At 38.0% G+C, this 27,394-nt stretch overlaps 1 protein-coding gene and 1 pseudogene across 2 annotated transcripts in view; one reads left to right on the top strand and one right to left on the bottom strand.

Moving 5' to 3' along the window:
- Window positions 1-27,394, top strand: part of NCOA3 (nuclear receptor coactivator 3) — a 130,923-nt gene that overhangs the window by 83,428 nt on the left and 20,101 nt on the right. For both annotated transcript variants that reach the window (XM_040638435.1, XM_040638437.1), the window contains exons 3-10: window positions 18,478-18,582; window positions 19,460-19,632; window positions 20,100-20,200; window positions 21,282-21,456; window positions 22,257-22,445; window positions 22,614-22,715; window positions 26,346-26,486; window positions 26,767-26,914. In XM_040638435.1, coding sequence (XP_040494369.1) covers window positions 18,497-18,582; window positions 19,460-19,632; window positions 20,100-20,200; window positions 21,282-21,456; window positions 22,257-22,445; window positions 22,614-22,715; window positions 26,346-26,486; window positions 26,767-26,914 — 1,115 coding nt within the window. In that variant the 5' untranslated portion in view covers window positions 18,478-18,496. The remainder of the gene's footprint in view (window positions 1-18,477; window positions 18,583-19,459; window positions 19,633-20,099; window positions 20,201-21,281; window positions 21,457-22,256; window positions 22,446-22,613; window positions 22,716-26,345; window positions 26,487-26,766; window positions 26,915-27,394) is intronic.
- LOC103669823 lies at window positions 24,232-25,505 on the bottom strand (annotated as a pseudogene).

A 27,394-nucleotide genomic window follows, 5' to 3' on the forward strand; every position in this document is an offset into this window, starting at 1 on the left:
TTAAACTTATACTGTGTGAGTACACAAACATCTAAAGATCAGCAGTGTAGGATACTTAATTCACTTGCACAGAATTTTATCTTTCATACTTTAAAATTATTACAAGTAAAAATCTACCTACTTGTATTCTGGGTAGCACTGTTGTTATGTGATGTGTTATTTGGCATTTCTTTCATTCCCCTACTATAAAACTTGGCCCTAATGTTGTAGAAAACTGGATTATAGAAATTATTTTTTCCTAATCAACTACTGGTATGTTGCTCTTCTGTTTGAAAAGATTTTTATGGAGCTAGTTATTTTACTGGAGGGTGATATAAATAGAATTGGAATCGCATGATTTTTAGTCTTGGTTCTTAGCCTTTTAAATTTTCTTTAAAGATAGGTTGTGATAATAATTTAAAAAGAATTCTAAAATAAAACTGCAAAATTCATAATGTGTTGGCAAACTTGTTAATTAAAATAACACCTTTTAATGGTTGGCATGGGTTTCAGACACTGCAGCCCTTCAGTATATTGATATGCAGATCACACTGACTTGCTGCAAGGTAACAGGAGACATGCTTGGACTTCTGAAGATAAATTGGCCATGCACAGCGGTAATCCTACTGTCTTTTCATTTCCAGACGTGATTGAGTAGTATAAGGCCTTTGATACCTATGTCCTAGGTACTAAGTTGAAATTTAATTTTTTGTGTGTATGTGAGTTTTTACTTGGGCTTTTGATAAGCCTGTTTTGTGCTATGAAGGTACCATGTAAATTGTGGACGTTTTATTACTTAAATCACTCTGAATTTAAAATATAAGAAGGCCGAGTTCCATTTTTTCCCCCATTTTTCTTTTGGCAGTTAATAAGGAAGTCATTTTATTAAGAGTGATAAACAGTAAAGAGAGTTTTAAATTTAGACTAGTTAAATTGCTAGTGTCTTTATATTTAAAAAAAAATGCAAAGCAATTATGAATTTTAACTGGACTTCTCAAAGAAATCATCCTTAATCATTTGTGACCTAAGTGCCCTTTCTAATAAGAGGTACTGTTTCTACAAATTCTTTTCACACAGAAATGCACAATATTAGGGAAGTTTAAAGAAAATACTTGAGGGATGCCTAGTTGGCTCACTTGGTAGAGCATGTTGCTCTTGATCTCGGGGTCATGAGTTCGAGCCCCACGTTGAGCATAGAGATCGCTTAAAAATAAAGTCTTAAAAAAAAAATAAAATACTTGAAATGTTTGCATGAGAACAGTTTATTACTACTACCAGAACTTCATTCGTGGATATTAGTATTTTTGAGAATTTAGTGCTTCCCAAAAGACATCTCTTTACTCCACTCCGATGTATCAAGGTTTAGGCAGTTTGCATAAGTTCTTCAGCCAGTGTGGGAATTAGAAAACTAACATTGTTTCCTGAATTTATGTGGATTGTAAATGTAGTTACTTTATAATCACAGAGGGAAAATTCTGTTTTTTTAATAACCTTGATTCTGTCTGTAAATCTGAGATTCCTTAGGGAGCCATTTGTTAAGACTTCCATGTGCTCAGATAAGCTTTGTTTTGGTCTATGGTTTTAATTGTTCCAGCAACCTTGTAAAGATGTGGTATGTCCTGGGGGTATCTGGGTGCTCAGTGTGGCTCAGACGGTTAAGTGTCTGACTCTGGATTTTGGCTCAGGTCATGATCTCACGGTTGTGAGATAGAGCCCGGCATCGGGCTCCTCACTGGGCATGGAGCCGCCTTAAGATTCCCTGTCTCCCTCTGCCCCTTCCTTACCCCTCTCCTTCTCTTTGGTGGTGGCGGGGGGCGGGGGGCGGCGCGGAAAGACTATGATAGGTCCATTTTAGAGAATAGGAAATTGAGCTTCAGAGACTTAAATTTGGTGATACCATGCAGAGGCTTAGATCAGCTCTGAGGTCTTTCCCCTTTATTTCACTGTGCTGCGTTGGATTTGAATTTATCAGTTTTCTTACCCACTTCGCTGATTGTGTGTGTGTGTGCACGTGCGCACCGTGTGGTGTCTTGGAATTCATTCTTTATTGAGTTTTCAGATACGAATTTAAGTATCCCATGCTAACTGAGTCTATCCAGAGTCAGGATATTTGGTGCGCAGATAATGGGTGATACTACCTCTCTTTTTATACTTTATAATTTATGAAGGTTTGTAATCCAATCTTTTCACAACGATTTATTCTATTTTCATTTATTTTTTTTCATGGCTGTCAAATTTTTATCTCTTAAGGATCATAAACATTTATTTTAAACTTATTTAAAGATTTCATTTTATTGGGTGGTGAATTCATCTTCCAATATTGATGAATTTCTTGGTCATCTTTCTTAGTTCCGTTTTCAGATACACTTGGGAATTTTCGTTTATGATTTGCATCTTAAGTGGGAAATTTAGTTTTCCTTTTGTTCATTTGCTGCTCTCCACGTGACCCCTTCTCCCTAGCTTGGTACCCCTAGCTCTGTTTTTGTTGCCATGTCCCATTTCCACTCTATCTTCAGTCTGGTTTTGGGACTCCATTCTGAATATTCTTGCAGTATTAGATGATGACTCTTTCTTCTACACTGCAGTTTGATGTGATCAGTAACTTGTTATTGATGGCCATAGCTTTTCTTTACATTCCTTTCTGCAATTTTTTGGTTTGGTTTTTACCTGTCAGCCTTGCTTATGGTCCTGTTATCTTGTGCATGATTGGATTTCCTGACAAAGCAGTTCCTAGTTTCTCGTCGTGAAATTCAGTGGGATCATGGAGTCATCAGTTCATTATGATATGTTTGCTCTGTGTTTTGGTCCACAGACATATTTGTTATTTTTGAGCATGTCCGTGTCTTCCAAAATTAATAAAAAGTATGTACTTCATTTGTCATTATTATATTTATAGCCAGGGGGAAGAGTGGTTGGTTGAAAGCAATAGTCCGTGATGTCATCTTACCAGGAAGTCCTGTTCTTTTTAAAAATTTTTTATTAATTTTTAAATTTTAATTCCAGCATAGTTAACATAAGTGTTATGTTAGTTTCAGGTGTACAATATGGTGATTCAGCAATTCTGTACATTAGTCAGTGCTCATCACGATAAGTGCACTCTTAATCCCCGTCACCTATTTCACCCACCCCGCTACCCACCTCCCCTTTGGTAACCATCTGTTTGTTCTCTGTAGTTAAGAGTCTGTTTCTTGGTTTGTCTCTCTCTCTTTTTCTCTCTTTGCTTTCCTCTGTCCATTTGTTTTGTTTCTTAAATTCCACATAGGAGTGAAATCATATGGTATTTGTCTTTCTCTGGCTGACTTATTTTGCTTAGCATTTTACTCTTGAGCTCCATCCATGTTGTTGCAAATGGCAAGATTTCATTTTTTTTAGGATTTCATTTGTTTAGAGTGCAAGAGCGAACGGGGTGGGGCGGAGAGAGAGAATCTCAAGCAGACTCCGTGCCCAGTGTGAAGCCCAGTGTGGGGCTCATTCCCACAACCTTGAGATCATGACCTGAGCCGAAACTGAAAGTCGGATGCCTAACCGACTGAGCCACCCAGGCACCCCAGGATTTCATTCTGTTTTATGGCTGAATAATATTTCATCGTACACATACATCCCACATCATCTTTATCCATTCATCTATTGATGGACACTTGGGCTGCTTCCATAATTTGGCCATTGTAAATAGTGCTGCAGTAAACATAGGGGTGCACGTAACCTTGTGAATTAGTGTTCTTGTATTTTTTTGGGTAAATACCCAGAAGTGCAATTAGTGGATCATATGTTATGGTAGTTCTGTTTTTAACTTTTTGAGGAACCTCCATACTGTTTTTCCACAGTGGCTGCACCAGTTTGCATTCCCATCAGCAGTGCGTGAGGGTTACTTTTTTCCCACAACCTCACCAACACTTGTTTCTTGTGTTTTTGATTTTAGCCATTCTGACAGGTGTGAGGTGATATCTCATTCTTGTTTGAGTTGCTTTTCTGTGGTGATGATTGATGTTGAGCATCTGTTCATGAATCTGTTGGCCATGTTTAGGTCTTCTTTGGAGATATGTCTGTTCATGTCTTCTGCCCATTTTTTAATTGGGTTGTTTCTTGTTTTTCGTTTTTTTCATTTTGAGTTAAGTTCTTTATATATTTTGGATACTAACCCTTTATCAGATATGTTGTTTGCAGATATCTTCTCCCATTCAGTACGTTGTCTCTGGTTTTATTGATTGCTTTGTTTCCTTTGGTGTGCAGAAGCTTTTTTTTTTTTTTTTTAATGTAGTCAGGAAGTTCTGTTCTTTTAATTTCACAACTGGCTTATTTATATAGGCTTGCACATAGTAGATACTGAAATATTTATTAAATGAATGTGAAGAGGATCTTGGAGAAGCCATACCAGTTTCAAACCTTCAATCCCAACCTTAATCTAGTACTGTGGTTCTCAAAAGTGTGGTTCATGGTCCTTTGGGAGTGCCTGAGAACTTTTACAAAGTCCATACAGTTAAAATTATTTTCATAATAACTCATTATTTGCCATTTTCATTTTATTGATGTTTGCACTGATGGTGCAGAGCCAGTGGTACAGAAAACTTCTGGCACCTTAACTTGAATCAAGGCAGTGGCACTGTCGACTGTACTAGTGGTCATTATATTCTTTATTTCCCTGCACTTAGAGTTTAAGGGAAAAAAAGCAGCATTTCTCACTTAGGATTGTCCTGCATGAAGCAGCAAAATTTGCTCATTTCATTAAGCCTTGAGTCTTGAGTACCGTATTTAAAAAGTTCTGTCTAGTGAGAATGGAAATATGCAGAAAGCACTCTGCCCACCAAAGTGTGATGGTTATCGTGGGGAAAAGCCTTTGTGTGATTGGTTTGTGTACAGAACTAGCCACTTTTTTCATGGAATACCATTTTTACTTGAAAGAACGGCCAGTAAGCTCCGGTTATTGAAACCTGAGCATTTGGCAGACAGTTTCTTGAAACTGAGCAAGATGAACCTATTACTTCAAGGAAGACCTCTGATGGTATTTGTATTTAGTGATGAAATTTGAGTCTTCAAGTGAAAATTATAATATTGGTTAAGTTTGAATCTGCCACCATGAGTGTAACAGCTTCTCAGTACTTAGAGACTTTCAAAATAGGATGGGTGGTGTTATTAATATGGAGTTTTTGATATTGTATCATGAAATATATGAATATTTTAAAATCTGCTTGATCAGTGAACAGATATTGTTAAAATGACAGTGTTTGATGTTACAAAATCATGCATGGGAAAAAGATTTACTCAGAGTGTAAGCTAGGGGAGTATATTTTAATGTAATAGCATGAAAGTTGATCAGTAGTTTCAGATTTCACTTTGCAACTAACCTTTAAGAAAATACTGCTTGTTGAGTTTTAGCATAATATCAAGGAAAATTATCTACAATTTGCAAAAGGCTATTGAAATAGTCCTTTTTAAAAATAAGTACATGTCTCTGAGGCTGGTTTTTCTTCATATGTTTTTATCAAATTAACATAGTGCAATATACTGAATGGAGAAGTAGATAAGCGAATCCAGCTATCTTCTTTAAGTCAGACGTAAGATTTGTAAAAATGTAGAAACAGTGCCACCTCTCTGTTTTGTTTCAGAAAATTTATTTTTCGTAGAATTGTTTCTGCAATTGTTAACACATAATGGGCTTGTTTTAAAATGAATTAATATTTCAAATAGTTACACGTTTTAATTTTGAATATGGTAGATATTGATAGGTATAACCCACATAACAAAAGCGTTTTGGCATTCTCAGTTTTTAAGAGGTAAAGGAACCCTGATATCAAAAAGGCTGAGAATCACTGATGTAGTGAATTTGGTTGGAACTCTAGAGGCATTTGACTTAAACCTTTCACCCTGCTTGTATGTATTGGTTGTTTTGAAGCACATCTAAATTCTGCTATAGCTGTCTCTCTTCTGACCTACTTAAACAGGAAGGGGGCCAGAGCTAAGGTTTGGCCATTTTCAAGGACGTGCAGTTGCTTTACCCTGAATCTTTCTTTTAGTGGTGAGATCCAGATTGACTGCAGAAGGTTAGGACTTCGAACACTTGTATAACGTTGTGTGCTGTATCTGATAACGCAGTTGTTTCTGCTTTTGAATTAACAGGTCAGCCATTAATTTCCAGTGGAGACCTTTCATAGCACATAATACATTTTGGGATACTATATTTACTAGTTTGTTGATTATGGACCCTGGGTCATTAGCTTGTTAAAGGCAAAAAACCTTGTCTCTTTTGGTCAGCAGTTTATCTGAAGCACATGGCATAGGGAATGCAGTATGTGGACAACACTCAATATGTTGAAGAATGACCAGTTAAAATTTTTTTTCCTCTAATTTTATTGAGAAATAATTGACATAGATCACTGTATAAGTTTATGGTGTACAGCGTGGTGGTTTGATTTACGTGTATTGTGAGATCAGGACAGTTGGTTCAGCTAACATCCAGTTTCTCCTATAGATACAATGAAAAGAAAAAATTCTTGTGATGAGAATTCTTAGGAGCTTCTCTCTCTCTCTCTCTCTCTCTCTTTTTTAAGATTTTACTTATTTCACAAAGCACAAGCAGGGGGAGTGGCAGAGGGAGAGGGAGAAGCAGACTCCCCATTGAGCAGGGAGCCTGACGAGGGGCTCGAGCCCAGGACCCTGGGATTATGACCTGAGCCAAGGCAGACGCTTAATCCACTGAGCCACCCAGGCACCCCCAGGAGCTATTCTCTTAACCGCTTTCCTACATATCACAGCAGTGTTAGCTGTAATCATCCTGTTGTACATTACGACCACTCTTTAGATGTTTGCTGGTGGGTTTTGGTTTTAGCCAATTTGGGTGTATGCCTGGTTTTACAGGAGTTCATAATTAAATTTTTGCCTCCAGTGTTCTTTAACAATAACAAGGTGCCCCCAGTCTTAATTTACTAGACACATATGGGCTGGTTTTGTGAACTACAAAAAGAAGCTCTTTAAAGTCATGAATCATGAAACTGACCTTTGAACAGCAGTGAAAAAAAAAAAACCAAAACAAACCCCAAGCTATGTTTTATTTAAATTATTTGAATGATGCTCTTTTTATCCTGTTCTTCAGTATTTTATATTCTTTCTTGCTGCAGATTTCTTTTCTGGTACAGTCATGATCTAGAGGACAGATTTTTAGCTCTACATAGTACTATTATACTAGCTGTATTTTGACGGGGATTTAGGGAGACAGTTGAGGCTATGGTTCAATTAGACTTTGATACTTTTTAACGTTTCTACCAGTGGTACCTTACCTTCCAACAGGTAAAGCATGTTAAGAGTGCTTCCTTATTTTCTTTTTCGACTTTGATATATATGTTCTCATTCATTATTTGTGTTTTTGTCATCCCGAAATTGATAATGACTTGAAGATTTATTTGAAGAGATAAATTCTCTTACCAGATGTGTAACTTCTAGGAATATGGAAACGTTATTTTAAAAAAAATGATTCTTTTGAATTTAAAGTTATTTAGGCTAGGAGTGGAATTATAATCAATGAAGAGTAATATGCTGTGAGGTCAAAAAAAGAAAAAAGGCAGTGGAAACAGCATGCAAAGACTGAGCCACAGACTAACCTGCAGTAAAGATGATGACCCATTCAGGAAGTCTTATGAGTCAGACTTGCCATGTTGTGTTGCTAGCATTAGAGAACATCTGCTCCAGTGTCTTTGCTTTTATTAAAGATTTTTAAAAATTTTAAGTAATGTCTATACCTAGAGTGGGGCCCAAACTCACAACCGCGAGATCACAAGTCGCACGCTGTCTGACTGAGCCTGCCAGGTGCCCCTCCTATGTTTTTGCTTTTAAAGAAGGAAATCCAGCTAAGATGGGTTTTACTCTTGATACATCTCTCATTGTCTTCCACGTTCAGTGTTTTTCTTTGAAAAATTAATTCACGTTGCTTTATCAACGTTTCATTTGTGCATTGTTAATTTTATAATGTTAGTGTCACAGGTAAACCCTCTGTAGCTGCTTACTGTTTTTGTTGTTGGTGGACAGGGCTAACTTCAGTACTGGAGGGGGAGTGCCGTGACACGTGAAGTTTTTCCCTCTGCAGGTACTCCAGTTGAAGAGCATCAGTGCTGCCGCTGACCCAGTTAGCGTTCCCTGTAGCATTCATGGTGTGCCTGCCGCCACTTCCTGTCGCAGCTTTCCTTACCAGGTGGCTCATGTCCGCTCTTAAGTATTAACGTTTCTTTTAGTACCTTTTTTCTTGTCTGAGGCAGATAGAATGGTTTAGGAGAGAACGGGGCACATGGTGTGATCATTGCCCCCCTTTACGTCTTTATTGCTTATTTATTGAATCTGTATCAGATTTTATTCCTGCTCTGTGCACACGCTCCTCTAACCCGTTTATCTTAATCCAGTGCTTTACCGCTTACTCGAGGGAGGTAAAAACTTCGTGTCTCTCTTGTTCCTCTCTCTTTCTCTGCTCCTTATATTTTCATTATGTGCCAAGGGAAAACCTTAGATAGAGTTTTGATGTAGAGATATTTACTTCTCTCAAGGAAAAATTAAACCACAAATCTGGAAGTTAAAAAGAGATCATAAAGAACTGTCACTGTGTGTTCTTACCTATAAGTACCTTTGAAGGTATATGGATATCCTCTTCAGAATCTTCTAAAATATGCCTCCTTATTCTTATGTCTTTTAATCTCAAGAACACAGATATGTTACAGTAGTTCGTTCTCTTTTCATGGTTTTATCGGCTACTAGCTATGTCTCACCACACTGTTTCAGTTTGAGAATGTTTTGAATTCCAGTCAGCTACCTGTAAGTCGAGAATAGCCTGAATAGTCCTGGCTAATTTGTTTTTTGTCTGAGACCTTTTAATTTGTTGCCATATGGGATATCTGTAGCTATTTGTCTTTCAGCAGAGAACAAAATTAGTGTTGCTGAACATACATCTTTGTTCTTGGTGTTGAGGGATCACAATTATTCCCTTTGTCTGTTGCTTGCTTTGTATTGCTTTTCATGCTCCCATTAAACATATGAATATGTAAGGTGTGATTATTCCCAGATTTTACAGGTGATAGGCTTTTTAAAGGTGACAGAAGTTTACTTTTTAGTGAAATTGAGATTCAGCTCTCGAGTTTGATTACAACAAAGCCCCTTGTCTTTTCATTATTTCATAGTAAATCAGTTAAGGATTCAAACCTTTGGGTTTTATTTTGATAGGCAGCTTGGAGCCACTATATTTGTTGGAGTGGGAATACCCAAGTGAAAAATGACATGTCAAAAAGAAGCAAAAATGTTCTACAAAGTTTTTAATATCCTCCTAACCCTCCTTGCATCATCTCTGTATTTTAAGGAAGATGGTAGAGTTGATCAAAAGTACAGCTAGAGGGTTGGTAAAGAAAAGGAGACCTGGAGTTGGAAAAGGAACCGGAAGAATGGTGGGTAGTAGCAGTAAAAAAGAAAGAGGAAGGAGTTTATGATCAAAGAGTCTCGTACAATTTTTTTTGAAGTTTATTTAAGAAAAAAATTTATTTATTTATGTAAGTAAGTAATCTCTATACCCAACGTGGGTTTGAACTCACAACCCCAAGATCAAGAGTTGCATGCTCCTCTGCCTGAGCCAGCCAGATGTCCCGCATACAGGTTTTTCTTATAATGGTTTAGAGCTTGCAGTGTAGAAAGTGGAGACAGAAAAGAGAACAAGAGTAGAGTGCAGTGTGTAAACCTGTAATAAAAATAGGAGAAGTGCATCAGGATAGAGAAGGGAAAACTTTCTCTAATTGGGAGAGTTTGAATGGTTTCATCAGAGGTGACAGTTGAACTTAATCTTGAAGGATGAGTAGGAGTATTCTAGATAGAAAAGAGATAAAAGGGAGATTTAAAAAGGAATGACTTAAAAACAAAACAGGGAAGAATTCAGTGATCATCCTTGGTCAGAATCTCTTTTAGCATAGGTCATTTGGGAGGCTGCTGGTGGTGGTAGTGGCCCTGTTGAGGAAGAAATATGACTGATGGTATGTTGAGAGTGAAGCCCAGGTGTGGAGGGATTCAGTGCATTAAATTGTAGGATCCAGTGTTACCTTTAAAATAACTAAGGCATTACCCATCTAGTTAGCATGCTGTCAGGAGAGAGTAATTTGATTTAGATGGAAGTGGCTGGCTTAACTCCCTCTGCACAGTGTCGATTTGTGAACTTCAACTTGGTTGCTTCTGTAGAGGTTGAGAAGTCTCGTGGCAACTAACCAGTTGCAGCTAACACCTGCTTTGGCTAACTGGTAAGCCCAGTTCTGTTAGCAGAGTCTCTGGGGAGTTTGTGTTTGAATTCACGTTCATCAGGTTAAACTGGAACATAAATGTGAAGGGGCTTTGGGGTCAGCCTGTTGATTGAGAATGAAAAGGCAAGACATACAGAGGGAGAAGAGAGAGTGAAACCTGTGGATAAAATAGTTGTTAATTTACATTTGGATGCTTTTCAGCTTAATTCATATTTTAAAAATAGGATGTTTTACTCTATTGTTCTCTGCTAGCCCCTTTTCAAGTTCGCTGGCATCATAAACTAGAGAAGACAGAGGAGGAGAGTGCCCAGGACCTAAGGGTATAACCATTTCCGGCATATGTCTGCACCAAGGTAGTTTATTGGAGACACTGCTCGTCTGCTTTTACTCTTTAAAAAACAACTGTAGGCTGGTAGGAAACCTATCAGCCGTCTTCCCATGACACTTACCGAATTATGTTGTTACAATTGTTTATGCTTTCCTCTTCTGCTAACCTGAGAGTCGTAGCAGTGTATGGTGTTATTCGTCTCTCTTTCGTGGACCTAAAGTGGTTCTGGGCATGCAAATGTTTGAGCTGAAATGGAATTAAATTGAAAAATGGATTGCATTAGGTGGTTTATACTTGATCCTACTAAAAAAACACGAAACAGGTTATCAGCAACAAAACAAGAGAATATTGCCAGTTAGTTTTTATTTGAAACTTTCTTTCTCTTCTCTGTCCTCGTTTCCTTTTAGCTCTTATCCTCTTTGCCAGGGTTGCGTTAAAACATAAAAGTAGGAGGCAGTCCCTGGAAGAGGCATCTAGTCGATGAGGAAGCTTTCGCAGTGGTTCCATGTTTACCTCGCCCTGGCTGCCCCAGTGGTATCTTAAACACACACAGGTTATACTTCCTTCAGTTCTTTAGTCTTTTCCTCTATGGTGCTGGTTCTCTTGGAGCTGTACCGTAGATTGAAGTAAAACCTTCAATTTGATATTTTAGAAAATAAAATTTTGTAGGATTAGGGCTTTAGATTAACTAGTGGTGACTATATACTAAATTGTCTTGAGTAAGAGTGTCAGTTTGGAACTTGAATTTTGGGTAGTGCTTTTATATATGAATGTCTCATTTTTCCGATTAGTAGTTTTTATTCTTAATTGGATTGAGCAGTCTCTGCTTTTACATAGAGGTTCAAGTGGTTTTCAGTAAATCACTTCAAATCCACAGTTGTTGTTTGAAAATTTTCCTCAAGTTACTGTGATTCTCAGGAGATACCCAGAAACACTCCCTAATTAGCATTATTTAATCGTACCTTGTATAAGTCAGCCAAACAAGCCTGACAAATAAATTACTGGGGGGATAGTCAAAAGTTTTTGGCCCCAGCATTTAATCTTAGAAAACCCAAGAATAAAAAGACTTGACATACTTTTTTAGGATAGATTTCTGATTTTAAGTTTTCTTCTTGCTGTGTTAGCCATTGACTGTTATTCATCTCAAGTGGAAGTAAGGGTCATGGTTAATATTAGACCACCTCAGAGGGCAATTTATCTGGTGACTTGTAGAGTAGTGGTTAGTTTTTAGGGGCTTGAGGGGAATAGCAGCATAAGTGCCTGCTGAGTTTGGCTCCTTGCTTCTGCCCCTGATACTCTGCATACCCCTAAACCCTGAGTGTACAACTTCTCAGTGTTCTTAATGATGAGTTGAGAAATTTTCTGGTTAACTGGTTGGAGGTGGTGTGATTTAATAGTATAAATGGTTTATTTTTGGTGAGGTATAAAATGCCCAAGGAACATTTGATAGATACTTTGTTGGTTATAAAGTTCCGAGTAAGTTCTGCCATCCGGCATCTGTGCGTGATCCAGTGGAAAGTTACTTAGCTACTTCCTGATCTGTAAAATGGAAATAGTAGTACATACTTTGGAGAGTCCTTGTGAGAAATTACACAGAATATGTGATATGCCCAGCACTGTACAGCTACAAAATTTATCCCCTTTCCTTTCCCTTATTAATTTAGGAAAAGTAAAATATTTTAGTTGGTCTCTGTGCCATCTGAGATTTACAGGGTAACCTATCCCTCCCCATTTTGGATTTTGGCCTTGCATGGCCCTCCATCCCCCCAACTATGGGCATTAGCATTGTTGATTGGTATCTTTTTCTTTTGGACAGGAGTACTTCCTGTATCCTTGTCCATCTGGCTAGTTAGTCGTATACAATCAGTATTTTTTTTCTCCCATCTTAACTGCAGATAACCCAAACGAAAGCTAGTTGATGCTGTTCAGTCATATACCAGCATTTTCTTTCGAGCTGGCAAGTATAAATTCTTTCTGCTTTTTAGCCTGAATTAGTTGAAGAATGTTCATTTTTTAGCAGTTTCTCTTGTATTCTGAGCATGTTTAAGCTTTAACATGTACCATAGCTTGTTGTGTACAGAAAGGCCTGTAGTATTTATATAAGGAATTCTAACCAATTCCTGTAAGATTTTTGTTCATTTTAAATCTGATTTTTCCAAATAATATAGCAGTAGGTAACATTAGATTTTGATAGCATTGAACATTATTCTAAATTGCTACTGTCTATATTTGAAGCAAATTGCATAGAATATCTTGCTTAAATGTAATCTTAGCTTAAAGTGTGCATTGTCATATCAATATATTGAAGTAGATAGCACAGAACTCTTTAGTAGAAACATTTTAGAAAAGGAAAAAAATTGTAAAATGGCTCAAGATCTAGATGGCTGAGTTCGCACTGAAAGACTGAATGCATTTTGGGCGCTTGGATTCTGATTTGATGAAAAGTTCTCCACTCTAGGACTTTTCTTTCTCTTTTCTTTCTTTCTCTCTCTCTTTTTAAAAATTATTTATTTATTTGAGAGGGAGCAAGCAAGCACGAGCCTGGGGGTAAGGGTAGAGGGAGAGGGAGAAAGCAGGCTCCCCAGTCAGGGAGCCTGACTGGGGCTTGATCCCAGGACCCTGAGATCATGACCTGAGAAGCAAAGGCAGATTCTTTTTTTTTTTTTTAAGATTTTATTTATTTATTTGACAGAGATAGAGACAGTCAGCGAGAGAGGGAACACAAGCAGGGGGAGTGGGAGAGGAAGAAGCAGGCTCATAGCGGAGGAGCCTCATGTGGGGCTCGATCCTATAATGCCGGGATCACGCCCTGAGCCGAAGGCAGATGCTTAACCACTGTGCCACCCAGGCGCCCCCAAAGGCAGATTCTTAATCGACTGAGCCGCCCTGATGCTCCTCTGGTCCTTTTTCATACTGTGGTGTCAGGGGCTAGAACAAACTGTGATTGGGTCGTATTCTCCCTGGAAGTGTAGTTGAGGTGTATCTCTAGTTTCATCATCACTTGGGGAACGTCTCTTCATTAGCAACTTCAAAATATATCTGTGCAGGTCATTATTGGATTTATGAGGTGATTTCAAGAGTACAGATTACACGAGGGGCAGATATGTATTGTGGTCTTAATTCTCTACGGTGTAAGGGATCTTTAATTGTAGGGAGTCAGAATTTAGAAGGGGCTTAATATTCATCGACTGTTCTTAATCAAAGACACTGAGAGACTCTCGCGCTATATTATTTCCCCTTTGTTTTTTGTTTTTTTTTTAAAGATTTTATTTATTTATGTAACAGAGAGCCAGCCAGTGAGAGAGGGAACACAGCAGGGGAGTGGGAGAGGAAGAAGCAGGCTCCCAGCGGAGGAGCCCGATGTGGGACTTGATCCCGGAACGCCAGGATCACGCCCTTAGCCGAAGGCAGACGCTTAACCGCTGTGCCACCCAGGCGCCCCATTATTTCCCCTTTGAATATGGATTTTACCAACTCCATATATCCTCTAAACTAGATAGGTTGTAATTTAAGATGTAAAAATGTAAGCTGTACAGTTACTGATTTATGTTTCTTTTAGCATTTTTGGGGAAAAATGATCTATTCATGGGTCTGGTATGTAATCCGTTCTCCCCTCCCACCCTAATTATTGACTACCGACTGAAAATGGTCTCGCTTTAGGGTGTGTGTGCTAGGCATTTACCTTTCATACCTTAACAAGAGTAATTTACCAAACTAGATAATATATCCTCTCAGGTAGATCTAGTTTGAGTCCATCTCTGCCAGTGAGAAGCAGGCAGCAGACCTGGCAAATAAAACAAATGCTATTTACAATTTTTATTTTTATAATGAAGATTAATACCAAATAAAACTCTAAAGTATGTCATAGTCACTTGTGCTCAGGAATAATTGTGTTAGTTTATTGTATGTACTGACACTTATTTTTTGGACAGAAATACTTAAAATTTTCATTTCTCGTGTTGAACATTTTCTTTTTCCTAGTGAAACTTAGGAAGATGCATTTGCTGTATTTTGATTTTTTTCGTTGTGTGGTATTTTATCATTCACTCTTGGAAATCATGTGGTCTTTCAGGTGTTGTGCAATGAATATGGAGTGTTTCCAGGGTTCATATCTAAGTAACAACTAGATAAGAAATTGGCAAACCTGTTCTTTAAAAAAAAAAAAAAAAAAAAAAAAGAACGATACCTTCATGGTTTTACATTAGAATTTTGCGTTAGTACATTTGTGGATGATTACCTTTGTTACTAGAGATCAGTGGATTCTGTAGAAGTAAATTTAGTAGCACATAGACTGCACAGTCATATGCACATTATAGCTTGTTGTTATGCCAGATCAAGAGAAAGAGTCACATCTGTATATATGGATGCATTTGACATACTTATTTTTCTCCACATGCACGTAAAAATTGACTTAACATGAATGACTTGTATGCATTTCTTGTTTAGACTGGTAATTGTGATTATTGATTTCTTCCATACTAAGAGAGTGTCATGGTTTTTCATTCTCTACTGATGTAATTTATGCCTTTAAAACTTATTTTGGTGAAATCCTAGTATCAAGTGTAGAAGTGAAAAATTTAAAAAGTTTGAACTATTATATAGATTAGAATGAAGGGAATTCTAAAGTATGACTTAATAAGTTGAATGTTCCATTTATTCAATATTTATTCAAGACATTTATTGACCACTTATTAAATGCTAGGCACCTTCAGCTGTACTGGAGATTTAGCTTAAAGTTTAATAGCAAAGTAAGGTGAAATAATACTGAGACTATAGTTATAAATTCTATCTTTCAAATTAAAGAAATGCTGTTTGTTCACTAAATAGTTTGCCATTCAATTTTGGGGATTCAGCTTATGGTTAATATCAAAGTAAGGAAATAATATCTAGGATGTGGAATAGATTATATCTTTAAAGTAAAGAAATGTTATTACTCACTGGATGGTTTGCCACTCAATTTAAAAATAACTTTGTGAATGAAACAATACAAAACCAAGTGTGTATTGAGACATAGCTGAAATTAAATTTTCTGTACTTAAGGACTCACTGTTTTTAAATAGGAAAATTGGAAATCAAAACTGAACATACTTTAGAACTTTTTTATTTGGAAATAATTTTAAACTTTAAGTTGCAAGAAAAAGAATAGTACAAAGAATTTAAAAATTTTTCTCTTACCAAGATTCACTCAGTGTGTTTTGCTGCCCTCCTTTCTCTTCTCTCCTTCCTCTCCCTCACTTCTCTTTCTGTTCCTTTTCTCACTCAGTCACTTAAAATGTATATAAATCCCATCCCTCCACCACTGGAGGATCATTTGCATATATAATGGCCCATTAACTGTAAATATTAAGAATAGGGATAGCCTCTTAAATAAACACGTACAGATCTCAAATAAATTTCACATTGATAAAATATTCCTATCTTCCATATTCTAGTTTTGTCAGTTGATCCATTAATGTCCTTTATAGCATTTCCCCTATCTAGGACAGAATCCAGTATGGGATCAAATATCACATTTATCATTTCTTTTTAGATTTATTTAATCTGGAATATTTACAGATTTTTGTCTTTTTTTTTTTTTTTTAAAGATTTTATTTATTCATTCGACAGAGAGAGAGACAGCCAGCGAGAGAAGGAACACAAGCAGGGGGAGTGGGAGAGGAAGAAGCAGGCTCACAGCAGAAGAGCCTAATGTGGGGCTCGATCCCACAACGCTGGGATCACGCCCTGAGCCGAAGGCAGACGCCCAACCGCTGTGCCACCCAGGCGCCCCAGATTTTTGTCTTTTATGACATTGTCATTTTTGAAGAATGCAGTATTTCTGGCATTGTGGGATCTGGGAATGCTTCAAAATCATAATATTGAGCCATTATTATTTTTTAAAGATTTATTTTTGAGAGAGAGAGAGAGGGAGAGAACGTGTGTGTGGGCCCAGGGGCAGAGGGAGAGGGAGAGAATCTCAAGCGGATTCCCTGCTGACTGTGGAGCCCAAGTGGGGCTCCCATTTCAAAACCCCTGAGATCATGACCTGAGCTGAAATCAGTAGTCTGCCGCTCAACCCACTGACCCACCCAGGCACCCCATATCAAGCCACTATTAATCAAAGATACATTAAGTTCTTTTCTCTCCTTTATTTTAACTTCTGAGGAAAAAAACAACAAAAACAACACACTCTTGGAAACATCTCAGCTTTTCAGCTTTTACATTTTACTACCAAAATTACAGGTAGAATGAATTTTGTTGGTATTTAATTCATACCACAGCATATGTAAAGATGATGTCATAATCTAGAACTCTTGGTTAATGATCATATGGTTTTGATTTTTTAAAAGCCACATATTTTAAGTTTCATTGGCATCTTGTGTGAAAGTTTGAATTTTTATGTCTCCTTTCCTGGTGTTATTTTGCCACCTAGTGGAAATTTATGTCCTTTACTACATGTATAAAAATATAGATGGACTGCAAGATGCATTTTAACATATTAAAAGAAAAAAGTAGTTTGGAAAGTTTGAACTTCTTGATGGACTTGGAGTTCTGTAGAACAATGATTGTCTTCCTAAATAAGAGTTTAGGACAAATAAAGTTCTTAGTAAGTGAAGGCTTAGTAGTAGAGGTCTTAAAATTATGAGCTACTGAATGTTAAAACCTGTTTTTTGTTTCAACAAGAAGCACCCTACATTTATTTTCTTTATCATTGAAATCTTTTTTTTTTTTTTTAAAGATTTTATTTATTTATGTGACAGAGAGACAGCCAGTGAGAGAGGGAACACAGCAGGGGAGTGGGAGAGGAAGAAGCAGGCTCCCAGCAGAGGAGCCCGATGTGGTACTCGATCCCGGCACACCGGGATCACGCCCTGAACCGAAGGCAGACGCTTAATGACTGCGCTACCCAGGCGCCCCATATTTTCTTTATCATTGAAATCTTAACCAAAACATGTTACATTTCCATCAGTTAATATTAATTGTTGCTATGTGGATCATGTCAAAATCCCTCTTCCCCCCTGAACTTTTTATTGTATGTGTTCTCTCCAGGCCTAACATAGTGGAGTTTATGCATTATTTACACATTCCAGATTTATTTTGAAGTCACGGAAGAACAACACAGTGGGTAATAAATACTGATGAAATGGTTTAAAGAAAAACCGTGTGTTACCTTGAAAACAGCCTGAAAAAAATTTAGACTTTTATCATTTGAAGACTCCTTACCAGATGACAAGATAATCTCTAATTTGTGCTTTCTTGGGTAAAAAATAAAATTTAAGATTTTTTTTTTAAAGATTTTATTTTTAAATAATCTCTGCACCCAGTGTTGGGGCTCAAACTCACAACCCCGAGATCAAGAGTCACCTTCTCTACTGACTGAGCCAGCCAGGTGCCTCAGGATTTCATCACTTGAAGAGTTGGTGGTCTCTTTTTCTTGTTATTAAATATGAAGAAGATGCCTTCCTTATCCTTTGTAGTATTTAACATACACATTTTTAGTAGGACTCGAGAAACATTTTAGTCTTGGAGTTGGATGTTCTGCATAATTAAACTGGAATATGAACTCTTGACGTTGTCTTCAGAATACAAATTTGTAATAAAGAATATTAAGAATTATCTAACTAACCATGGGGGTCCCTGGGTGGCTCAGTTGGTTAAGGGTTTGACTTTGGTGCAGGTCATGATCTCAGGGTCCGGGGACCGAGCCCTGCGGTCTCCGTGCTCAGTGAGGTGTTTGCTTGTCCCTCTCCCTCTCCCTGTGCTGCTCTCCCTGCTCCTGCTGTCTGTCTCTTTCAAATAAATAAATAAAATCTTAAAAAAAAATTAACCACGTAGGGAGTGTAATTCTGAATTACAAGATTAAGCCATTCAAGCATACAACAGCTTTACAGAGTCATGGGTATTTTATAATATTTTCATCTTATCATTATTCTTTCTTAGTTGCTGATGTATAGTCACGATGAGCGGATTAGGAGAAAACTCCTTGGATCCACTGGCCCCTGATTCACGAAAACGCAAATTGCCATGTGATACTCCGGGACAAGGGTAAGCAGTATATTTCCTGATGCTTCACGACAGGCTCCTCCCCCTACTGTTACATTTTTGCTTAAAGATAGCATTTCCGCTTTCTGTTATTTATATTCTCTGGTTAGATTTTTTTTGGTCTTTGCTTAAATAATATGATTTCACTTTGTAGTAAGTAGTGTGGCATAGTGATCAGACGGACATCCTTATGATGCAATAGAAATTTTGTTGCTGATTCAGACAGAAGCAAGAATCTTATACTAACACCTTTGATACAGTATGAAGCATTTCTCAGTGGTGGAGGTAGGTAAGAGTTAGGAATAGATAATTAAGATTATCACAAGTAAGATTCTTTGAATTCCTGTAGGAAAATGTTGTAAGTTGGTATTTAGGCATTTGTGTAGGGTTTCATCATTCTTTTCCTGGATGAAGTTCAAAGTTTAAAAAATAGAAATATTTCATTTTATGCAGTGTGACTCTAGCTTTTTTTAGTGTTTGCCAAGGTCAGTATAACTTGAGTTTTAATGTGATTGTTGCAAAGCAAAAAATGACCCGTAAGCCATAAAACCTTGTCATTAATAAGTAGCTAACACTGTCTTCCTTATTACTTGTTTGTTGTTTTACTGTCTGTATGAGGTAAAGACTACGTATCCTCATTTTCCAGATGAAGAAACTAAGTCTGCCCAAGGCCACCAGGCTTACAAAAAGGTGGACTTGAATTTAGGTTTGCCTGAATTTCGACTATATTATACTACTTCTCCTAGACAAGGTTTTGATGGTTTCTGTTGGCTAAATTTAATTTGTTTAGATATGAAGGTACTGGTGTTGTGTAGAGACTGGTTCTGCTCATTGCTCTTTTGTGATAGGTGTGTTCATGACCTCCCCCCTTCTCTCTCAGTCTTACCTGCAGTGGTGAAAAGTGGAGACGGGAGCAGGAGAGTAAATATATTGAAGAATTGGCTGAACTGATATCTGCTAATCTTAGTGATATTGACAATTTCAATGTCAAACCAGATAAATGTGCAATTTTAAAGGAAACAGTAAGACAGATACGTCAAATAAAAGAGCAAGGTAATACAAAGTAAGAAAAACACTCAAGTCTTTTCAGAAGGAACTTGTTAATTGTGTTTTACATTTGTCTTTTTGCTTCCTTGTTGCTCATGTATGGACTACTGCTAATCGAGCCTAGCCTGTGTCAGACTGGACAAATGAGTTGACCAACTTTACTCTTTGAGAAATGGTTAATAGAGAAGTAGATAGAGGCCTGTTTTCTCACCCTGTCACGTGTCGGCTTCCTTTCAGGAAGCCATGGATAATACATGCAGTAGTGAAGGAAAATTGAGGGTATTTCCTGCCCTCCTGGGTAAATCCTAAGTTTTAACATTTAAAAATTGTCGCATTGTTTTCTTAGCAGGAAATGTTATATATGTGCGTATGTATGCCCGTGTGTGTGTCTTTGTTCTGGGCGCTGCGTGAAGGTGAATTTGATCTGTGACTGAAACATATGCTATTTGTAGTACTGCCTTGTGTCTTTTCAGGAAAAGCTATTTCTAATGATGATGATGTTCAGAAAGCTGATGTATCCTCTACAGGACAGGGGGTTATTGATAAAGACTCCTTAGGGCCACTTTTACTTCAGGCAAGTATATTATACTTTTGAGGAATTTTTAAGACTTAAGAATACACTTTTGTAATGTGCTTAAAAATTTTGTAAGTAGTTCCCTTAAATAGGTTTGATTCCCCTGTAGCACCTGCGGCATGTTTCTCTTACTTTAAAGCAGGAGTTGGGAGCAGGGAGGCTCTTCATGAAGTGCACCTGTTAACTTTTGTTGTTTCAACTAGTTTACTCCAACTGCATTTTAGTTGATCAACTTAGTTCTTTGTAAATTTTCATTAAGGAGTAGTGTAGTGCCTGTAGCTTGGTATTAAGAAGAAAAATGGGAAGTGCTGAGGATGATTTTCTTATTTTTTAAAGCTCCTTTCAAGATGTAATTCTTCAAAAAGTAGATTAGACAGTGATTCAGATTTTACATTGACTATAGTTATCTTTTTTCCCCAATTCTTTTTAATTTTTATTTTTTATATAGTATTTGCGCTAATGTTAATAGAAATGGTAAATGGTAGCCGATAATTGTTTGTGGTGGTTGTTAAATCAACAGTAGTTTTAAAAATTTCTATTTAGTACTAAGTCTGGCGCCTTAGTTGGCTAAGGCGCCATAACAAAATACCACAGATTGGGTGGCTTAACCAACAGAACTTTCTTTCTTTTTAAGAACGAGAGAGCCGGGGAGGGGCAGAGGGCAAGGGAGAGAGAGAATCTTAAGCAGGTGTGGATCTTGATGTGGGGCTCAGTCTTACTGTCCTGAGATCATGAGCTGAGCTGAAATCAAGAGTTGGGCACTTCACTGACTGAGCCACCCAGGCGCCCCCAGAAATTTATTTCTTACAGTTCTGGAGGCTGGAAGTCCAGGATCAGGTGTTGGCAGGCTTGGTTTCTCCTGAACCTCTTTCCTTGGCTTGTAGATGGTTGCCTTTTCCTTATGTCTTCACATGATCTTTTCTCTCTGTGTGGACGTCCCTGGTGTCTCTTTTCTTATACATGAAAATCAGTCCTATTGGATTAGAGCCTTATTCTTATGAGGGTTAGGGCTTCAGCATGTGAATTTTGGTGGGGCTACAGTTCAGTCCATAATAGTCGGTGTTAACATATCCCACTTTAGGCGTTGGATGGGTTCCTGTTTGTGGTGAATCGTGATGGAAACATTGTATTTGTGTCAGAAAATGTCACACAGTATCTGCAGTATAAGCAAGAGGACCTGGTTAACACAAGTGTCTACAATATCTTGCATGAGGAAGACAGAAAGGATTTTCTTAAAAACTTACCGAAATCTACAGGTAGGCTTTTAATGTGTATTTTCTAAATAAGTTAAAAGAACTGTTTTCTTGACCATTTCTTTTTAGATTATTTATTTATTTGACAGGGAGACAGCCAGCGAGAGAGGGAACACAGGCAGGGGCAGTGGGAGAGGAAGAAGCAGGCTCATAGCAGAGGAGCCTGATGTGGGACTCGATCCCATAACGCCGGGATCACGCCCTGAGCCGAAGGCAGACGCTTAACGACTGAGCCACCCAGGCGCCCCTCTTGACCATTTCTTAGAAAATTGACTGTACCTCTTGGGAAGCAGAGTGGCCAGACTTGTGCAGAAAGGCAGGTGGTTAATAGCAAAAGTTTCAGATACGACCTCAGTGAATTTAGAATTTGGTATACGTATCATGGGGCCAAAATATATAGCGAGTTTCAAAATGGTGAGATTTCTGTTGAAATGGATGTTATTCCAATATTATATATATTGCCGCTGTGAAATGTCTGTGTAGAAATTAGTGTGAAAAACATAGTAGGGGCGCCTGGGTAGCGCAGTCGTTAAGCGTCTGCCTTCGGCTCAGGGCGTGATCCCGGCGTTCTGGGATCGAGCCCCACATCAGGCTCCTTCGCTGGGAGCCTGCTTCTTCCTCTCCCACTCCCCCTGTTGTGTTCCCTCTCTCGCTGGCTGTCTCTCTGTCAAATAAATAAATAAAATCTTAAAAAACAAAACAAAACAAAACATAGTAATGAGAAAATACAGCTTAAATTCTTGATGATAGTCATAGACAGAGTTGCCAGTTTTTTAAAAACTTTTTCCTTTTGTTTTCCAAAGTTAATGGAGTTGCCTGGACAAATGAGACCCAGAGACAAAAAAGCCATACATTTAATTGCCGTATGTTGATGAAAACACCGCATGATATTCTGGAAGACCTAAACACTGGTCCTGAAATGCGCCAGAGATACGAAACAATGCAGTGCTTTGCCCTGTCTCAGCCACGAGCCATGATGGAGGAAGGGGAAGGTAAGGTTGACCACATGTTTGAGATTTCTGTCAAACAGTGGCCAAATTGGTAGTTCTGTGATTTCCATTGTTGTATTCATTTACTGAATTCTACATCCTTACTTGCCTATTGAATAGACTTGTCCAGAAGTTAAGTATAATTCTTACCTGGTTAAATTTTTATTGTAGATTTGCAGTCCTGTATGATCTGTGTAGCACGCCGCATTACTACAGGAGAAAGAGCATTTCCCTCAAACCCTGAGAGCTTTATTACTAGGCATGATCTTTCAGGTAAACACTTGGTGTATGTGTGTGTATACATTTTGTTCACTGGAGAGTTTTTATGAAAGTTAACTATTTCTGCAGCCTACGCTATCATGTAAGTGCCTGCACCCACTGTAATGAATGCTTTGCATGGATTATTTCTTACGTTCCTTATGCAACTCTAAGATTCAGTAAGACCCCCGGCATTTGTGTTAGGTATATCTGACACTTAAAATGCCTCAAATAAGTAAAAAATAAATGTAGAGGCACCTGGTTTTCTCTCCAAATAGTATTTCAGATCAGAAGTTAGTATTTCTTTCTCTAACTTCAAACCCATTTTTCATAAATAAGTTTTCAAAAACATTGGTAACTTAATGAGAATTACTGGGAGTAACTCTTAATATCAACATGAGCTTCAATTTTTTAAAAATATTTAAAAAAGATTTTATTTATTTGAGACAGAGAGACAGAGAGAGTACGAGCAGGGGGAGCAGCAGAGGGAGAGGGAGAAGCAGGCTCCCCGCTGGGCAGGGAGCCCAACATGGGGCTTGATCCCAAGACCTTGGGACTGTGACTTGAGCCGAAGGCAGACGCTTAACCAACTGAGCCACCCAGGTGCCCTGAGCTTCAATCTTGGTCTGCCGTTTTTTGACTATGGGAATAAAGAATTAAAGCCAGTACAAGTGATAAAGCACGATGATGATGATGAAGTTAGATGTGGTGGCAGTATTATCTGTATTTACCTTCAGTGTTACTCTTGTGATCCTTTAACCCTGAATAGTGATGCCAAGGTTTGTCTTCTAGGCGCCGTCTCAGAAATGAGGAACACTAGGCCTGATGGACACATAGGTTGGGTTACTTGTCCAAGATCCTGGCTTAATAAGAAAGAATTTGCAGCTGGGTCTGCCTGATGTTGAAGTCTGTGATGTTTGTTTTGTGTCTGCTATGTGGACCTGCAATAAGTAATTTGATAAAATGGAGTAGGTTTAAATAAACATCTAACATACCTACAGCTATTTTGTGTGTGCATATGTATATATATATTATGTACACATACATACATAACAATATTTTACTGTTAAAAAAAAAAAAAGATCTTTTTGTAGTTATCAGTCATTTTATGCCAGGCTCAATTTCCTGCCTTGAGGCTGCTTGAGGGTAATTTTCACAGATGAAACAATAGCAAAAAAGTTCTTTGTATTCTTAATTTAGTCTGTTCACACTGAGAAATATTATTTCATGTTGGAAAAATTTTTTCTTAACTTACCTTGAGATAGTCAAACCTGGTGACAGGAATTTTTACCTTCTAGAGTGGTTCTTTCTTTGTATCTGTTACGACTTGGCAGACTAAATTTTCTCCCTAAATAACAATATTCACATTTTGTAATAGAAAATACTAAATAGAAAATCTTTTTTTTTAAAGATTTATTTATTTATTTATTTGACAGAGACAGCCAGCGAGAGAGGGAACACAGCAGGGGGAGTGGGAGAGGAAGAAGCAGGCTCCCAGCGGAGGAGCCCGATGTGGGACTCGATCCCGGAATGCCAGGATCACGCCCTGAGCCGAAGGCAGACGCTTTAACGACTGCGCTACCCAGGCGCCCCCTAAATAGAACATCTTTACTCAAGTAGTTTAGTGACTAGAATGTTTTCTTTTATTATAAAAGTTAGAAATTACCAAGCAGGAAAAATCAAATAGTTTCATCTGGGTCACATCTGAGAGCCATCTTACCATAGCTGGTATTTTCCAGTTGCTACCTGTTCTTTCTTAGGAGGTTTGTTGCACACAGCCCAATACTTTATTTTTTGGAGAGGTTTTATTCTCTGTCCCTGATGTAAACTTTTTCTGAACATCTATTTTGTGTTTGTCATCTGGCTCTTGGAGCTAAGCTTAGGGGAGGTGGTGGAGGACTGAGCATCCTTATTCTCGGCACAGTGCATAAATGTTTAGTCTTTCCTGGAATGCATTTGTCCCTTCTTCTTAGGTCCCCTCCCCCCCCCATTAAGGTTTTTTCTTCTTCTTCTTTTTTTTTTTTAATATGTCATTAAAGGTCTGAATTTTAAACAGATTCTTAGACTGGGGCCTCTCTCTGTCAGTTCATCTACCATTAGTGCCTTTGTCATCCCCAGTAGCATTTCTAGAATTGTCTTTCACCATGTGAAGCTTCAGGAGTTTTCCTAATCCAAACCTGATTTTCTTCAACATTTTTACTTTTTTGACAAACACATGATGGAGAGGATAAACAGACTAGGAGAGATATAGAAAAGGCTTTCCAATCTGTCTGGAATCAAATTATTGACTACTTCTTTGAAGTCATTTGTCTGCACCTCTTGGATCAGGATTTCCGTCGCCTTCCTGATTTGGCGGACCCTATTGGTGCTGAGCATAAGAAGTCGTTTAGATCTGGTATTGCATTTTTTATAAGGCCTATGCAGAACAGACAAAAACAACCATTGATAGTCTTGACAACAACATGAGCTTTCACTCATAGTCTAATGTTTTGTGACGAGGGAGCGTGTTTTGTTGTGGATATCCATGTCCCGGATGTTGATCACACAGTTTTTGCCTAGGGCATCCTCAGTAATTATTTTGAATTTTTAAAATGTGACTTCAACATTCTGCAAATCAGCAAGGCTCACTTCAAAAGCACAGCTCTTGAGGCCATCAGAGGCGATTTTGGTCTCTTTGACAAAGTTCTTACGACATGTTTTCTGAATATTCCGTATATGGAACATAGCTGGTGCTTTCTCCTCATACCACTCTTTCTTTGACAGTGGTCGACTACTTTCTTTTTGGCTGTTTTAAAAAAATATATTTTAAAATTTATTACTATTATTATTATTATTTTTTTAGAGAGAGAGAATCTTAAGCAGGCTCCACACTCAGCGTAGAGCGCCACGCTAGGCTCGATCTCATGACCCCTGAGATCAGGACCTGAGCTGAAATCAAGTTGGATGCTTAACCGACTGAGCCACCCAGGCACCCCTCTTCTTGGCTCCTTTTTGACACTTTTTGTAATGTGTTTATTCTTGCCAGCTTGCCCTGGTACTGCTCAGAAAGTGTGGAAAGCCCCAGCCATCCATTTTTTTTTAAGGACCATCTTCATGAAATCTTTAATTTCGTAGCATTTTCGAGTTGTATAAATTTTGTCTCTCGTGTATTTGATGTTAAACGAAAGTTGTCAGAAACTTCCAGAATTGTAGAAATGAGTATTTGGTTAACCTTCCTGGTTTAGATTTTAAGTGTCCAAAAATGCAGTCACTTCTCAGATGGAAAGAATTGTTCTTCCTAGCTGTGTAGGCAGGTATTATCATAGTTGCAGGGACAAAATGTCTTCAGATGAACTATTTTAGTGGTAGGTGTTGTTTTTTTCCTTTAAGTGAAAAGGAACCTAAGGTTATCAGGACACGTCATATTCTGCACATTCAGAAAGTGAAAGGAGTTCTGTGATACTCTCTTATGTTTTGTACAGCAGAACATTTAATGTAAGAGTGTCCTGTTAGGACTATGTCGTTAAAAAGAAAAGTTCTGGTTGTAGCAGAGAAGCTGGAGCAAAGATTTAGTGTCTTTATTTTATTCTTCAGCACTAAACCATGCAGTTTGCAATCAGTAAATACTTGTGGGTTGGATTTAAATCTTTATTTCCTGTTTACTAGGAAAAGTTGTCAACATAGATACAAATTCACTGAGATCCTCCATGAGACCTGGCTTTGAAGATATAATCCGAAGGTGTATCCAGAGATTTTTTAGTCTTAATGATGGTCAGTCATGGTCCCAGAAACGTCACTATCAAGAAGGTAAAGAATTTTGAGTTTGATTCTTGGTCTTCTAATTGTGAATGTGTATCATAAAGCATTAAGTATGTGAATGGCCATACGTGGCTGTTATGTGCGTGTGGGGTAGGAAAGTGGTTCTTGAGCATTCTTCTTTTGGCCTGCTTGTAATTTCGGTGCAAGTCCAGTCTTTTCACTGGATTTTGAAAATGTGGCACTTGGAGTACATTTCCTTTCTCTCCTTTCTTATATGTATTTATTTTTCCAATTGTAGTCACTACTGATGGCATATTTTCTCCAACAGCTTATATCCATGGCCATGCAGAAACCCCGGTGTATCGATTCTCATTGGCTGATGGAACCATAGTGACAGCACAAACCAAAAGCAAACTCTTCCGAAATCCTGTCACAAATGATCGGCATGGCTTTGTCTCAACCCACTTTCTTCAGAGGTAATGATAGATTACTGTGTCTCCTCATATTAAATTCGGCAGTGTTCTTATTATTAATGTAAAAAGATTTAAAGAGAAAAAGCAGAGACGTTGAATTTGCTGAAGCGAGTTTAGATTCCTGGATTGTGAGATGTATGTATGTGTTTGTGTATATATACACATACACACACACACACACATACACACACACTTTACTTATGTACGTATTTTTTTTTCTCTTTATTTTTTTTTTTTTTCAGTTTTTTTGTTTTTTTTTTTTTTAAAGATTTTATTTATTTATTTGACAGAGACAGCCAGCGAGAGAGGGAACACAAGCAGGGGGAGTGGGAGAGGAAGAAGCAGGCTCCTAGCAAAGGAGCCTGATGTGGGGCTCGATCCCAGAACTCCGGGATCACGCCCTGAGCCGAAGGCAGACGCTTAACGACTGCGCCACCCAGGCGCCCCATCTTTATTTTTTTAGTTAACATATAATGTATGATT

This window comes from Ursus maritimus, unplaced genomic scaffold, assembly GCF_017311325.1.
Source record: "Ursus maritimus isolate PB19 unplaced genomic scaffold, ASM1731132v1 scaffold_22, whole genome shotgun sequence".
Classification (NCBI taxonomy): domain Eukaryota; kingdom Metazoa; phylum Chordata; class Mammalia; order Carnivora; family Ursidae; genus Ursus; species Ursus maritimus.